The sequence below is a fragment of the Coptis chinensis genome, chromosome 6 (genome assembly GCF_015680905.1).
Source record: "Coptis chinensis isolate HL-2020 chromosome 6, ASM1568090v1, whole genome shotgun sequence".
Taxonomy (NCBI): Eukaryota; Viridiplantae; Streptophyta; class Magnoliopsida; order Ranunculales; family Ranunculaceae; genus Coptis; species Coptis chinensis.
The window spans coordinates 47,008,009-47,010,186 of record NC_141461.1 but is presented as its reverse complement, the minus strand read 5'-3'; the positions used below and the strand labels follow the sequence as shown (position 1 = coordinate 47,010,186).

General features: G+C 41.9%; 1 protein-coding gene across 1 annotated transcript; it reads left to right on the top strand.

Moving 5' to 3' along the window:
• Positions 1–909: 909 nt before the first annotated feature.
• LOC147493282 (secreted RxLR effector protein 78-like) lies at positions 910–1,335 on the top strand. The gene has a single exon (XM_086567806.1). It carries the CDS (start codon positions 910–912, stop codon positions 1,333–1,335), a length of 426 nt encoding a protein of 141 aa, XP_086423932.1.
• Positions 1,336–2,178: the final 843 nt, after the last annotated feature.

Genomic DNA, 2,178 nt, shown 5'->3' with positions numbered 1-2,178 from the left:
TAACTAGAGATGCAAGATATTGCAACGCAAGTTCTCTGACTACTCACCAGTTATGGGATGGTGTAACAAAAACACTAGGCCTGACAATGTTCCGTTCCAGTTTAGAAAGATCTGGCTAGAGCACAATCAGTTCATGAATATGGTAAAGTTAAGCTGGAGTGAGCCAATGTCCGATGGTCATATTTGTCTTGTCATGCGCAAGCTCAAAAGACTCAAGAGTACTCTAAAGGCCTGGCACAAAAATACCTACTGGGCACTAGAGATAAAATCGCCCAGGCAAAGAAATCCCTCAAAGACATCCAAAAACATCAAGAGCAGGAGTCTTTTGATGTCCAGCTGCATTTATAAGAAATGGAAACGGAAAAACTCATCTCAAATCTCATGCACACTGAAGCCACTATGTGGAAACAAAGAGCATGCACCAAAGAGGAGCTTGAAGGGGATATTAACTCTGCTTATTTCCAAGCTAAAGCACGAATTCAGCAATCCAAATATTTTATTGAGGAGATCAAGACAGCTGAAGGAACTATATTGCATGACCAAGGTCTTATCAAGGAGTACATGGTACAAGCCTACAAAGTCAAGTTTGAAGCCATCTCGGTACTGCAGAACCAGGAGCTTCTAAACCTCATCCTACATGTGGTTACTGAACAGCAAAATGACATGCTCATAGCTATACCTAGCTGGAGAGAAATAACAGACACGGTCATGGGTATGGATCCACAAAGCTCCCCAAGACCTGATGGTTTTCAGGGCATGTTCTTCCATAAATGATGGAGCATTGTGAGCGTTGATGTTTGTCGAGCCATTAGTTCATTCTTCACTAATCACATCATCGCGCAAGGAATGAATTCAAATTTTCTGGTGCTGATTCCGAAATGCAAGAATGCTTAGGAAATTGGTCAGTACATGCCACTCTGTTTAAGTAACTTCCTTTTTAAGATTGTTACTAAAATTTTGGCTAACCGGCTAACTTCTATTGCCATGAACAACATTTGTTATGAGCAACATGGTTTTTTGAAGGGGAGAACAGGAAGCACGGCAATTGCAATGGCCTCAGAACTCATCAATGATATGCACATAAAAAGATGGGGTGGAAATGCAATCATCAAATTGGACATCTCTCAAGCATTTGATTATCTCAGCTGGGATTTCCTATTTATGGTACTGGAGATATTTGGATTCAGCCCAAATTTCTGTGACATGATCAAGAACATTCTCAACAGCACAAAGATTTCTATTATGATAAATGGTGGACCTTGTGGGTTCTTTGGCACTGGCAGAGGACTTCGGCAAAGGGATCCCCTATCTCCTCTTCTTTTTGCTATTGCGTAGGATGCTCTCAGCAGAAGCGTAGTGAGGCTGTAAAACCATCCCTATGGCATTTGTTGGGAATACATACTCTCCATCGCACCTTTTGTTTGCGGATGACATCATCCTATTTGTTAATGGAAGTTTAAAAGGCCTCAGATACTTGAAAAATTGCTTAAATGACTACCAACTAGCGGCTGGCCAGCTCATTAACAGGGAAAAAAGCAAATTATTCCTCGGAAGCATGACAGACACCAAGAAAAGAAAGGTGGAAGCAATTTTTGACATGAAGGAAGGATCTTTGTCTAAGGTATACTTGGGGGTACCGCTATTCAAAGGTCGTGTCACACAATCCAGCATGCAAATTCTAGTTGACAAGATCAAAAAGAGAGCAAGTGGATGGGTAGGAAAGTTACTTTCATTTCAAGGGAGAGTGGTCCTTGCACAGACTATACTGAATAGCATGCCAGTGTACAACATGGGAATCTACAAATGGCCGAGACGGAACATAAAGGAAGGGGAAAAAGCCATCAGAAACTTCATCTGGTCTGGAAACCCAGCAGTAAGAAAGACTATCACACTAAAATGGACAAAAGTGTGCAAGCCAAAGGCAGAAGGTGGTCTAGGCCTTAGACCTCTAAAAGAGTTTAACCTTGCATTTCTCATGAAACTGGCATGGCAAATGATCACGACGGACAACCAGTGGTCACAGTATATGGTACAAAAAAACAAATTTAAGCATGGAAGGTGGTTGGCTAGTCATAAATGCTCATCCATCTGGAAAGGGCTGAAATGGGCTTTGGAAGAAATGAAAGGGCATATAGCCTGGACTATTGGCTCAGGTAGCTCTCTAGACGTCTGGAGAGA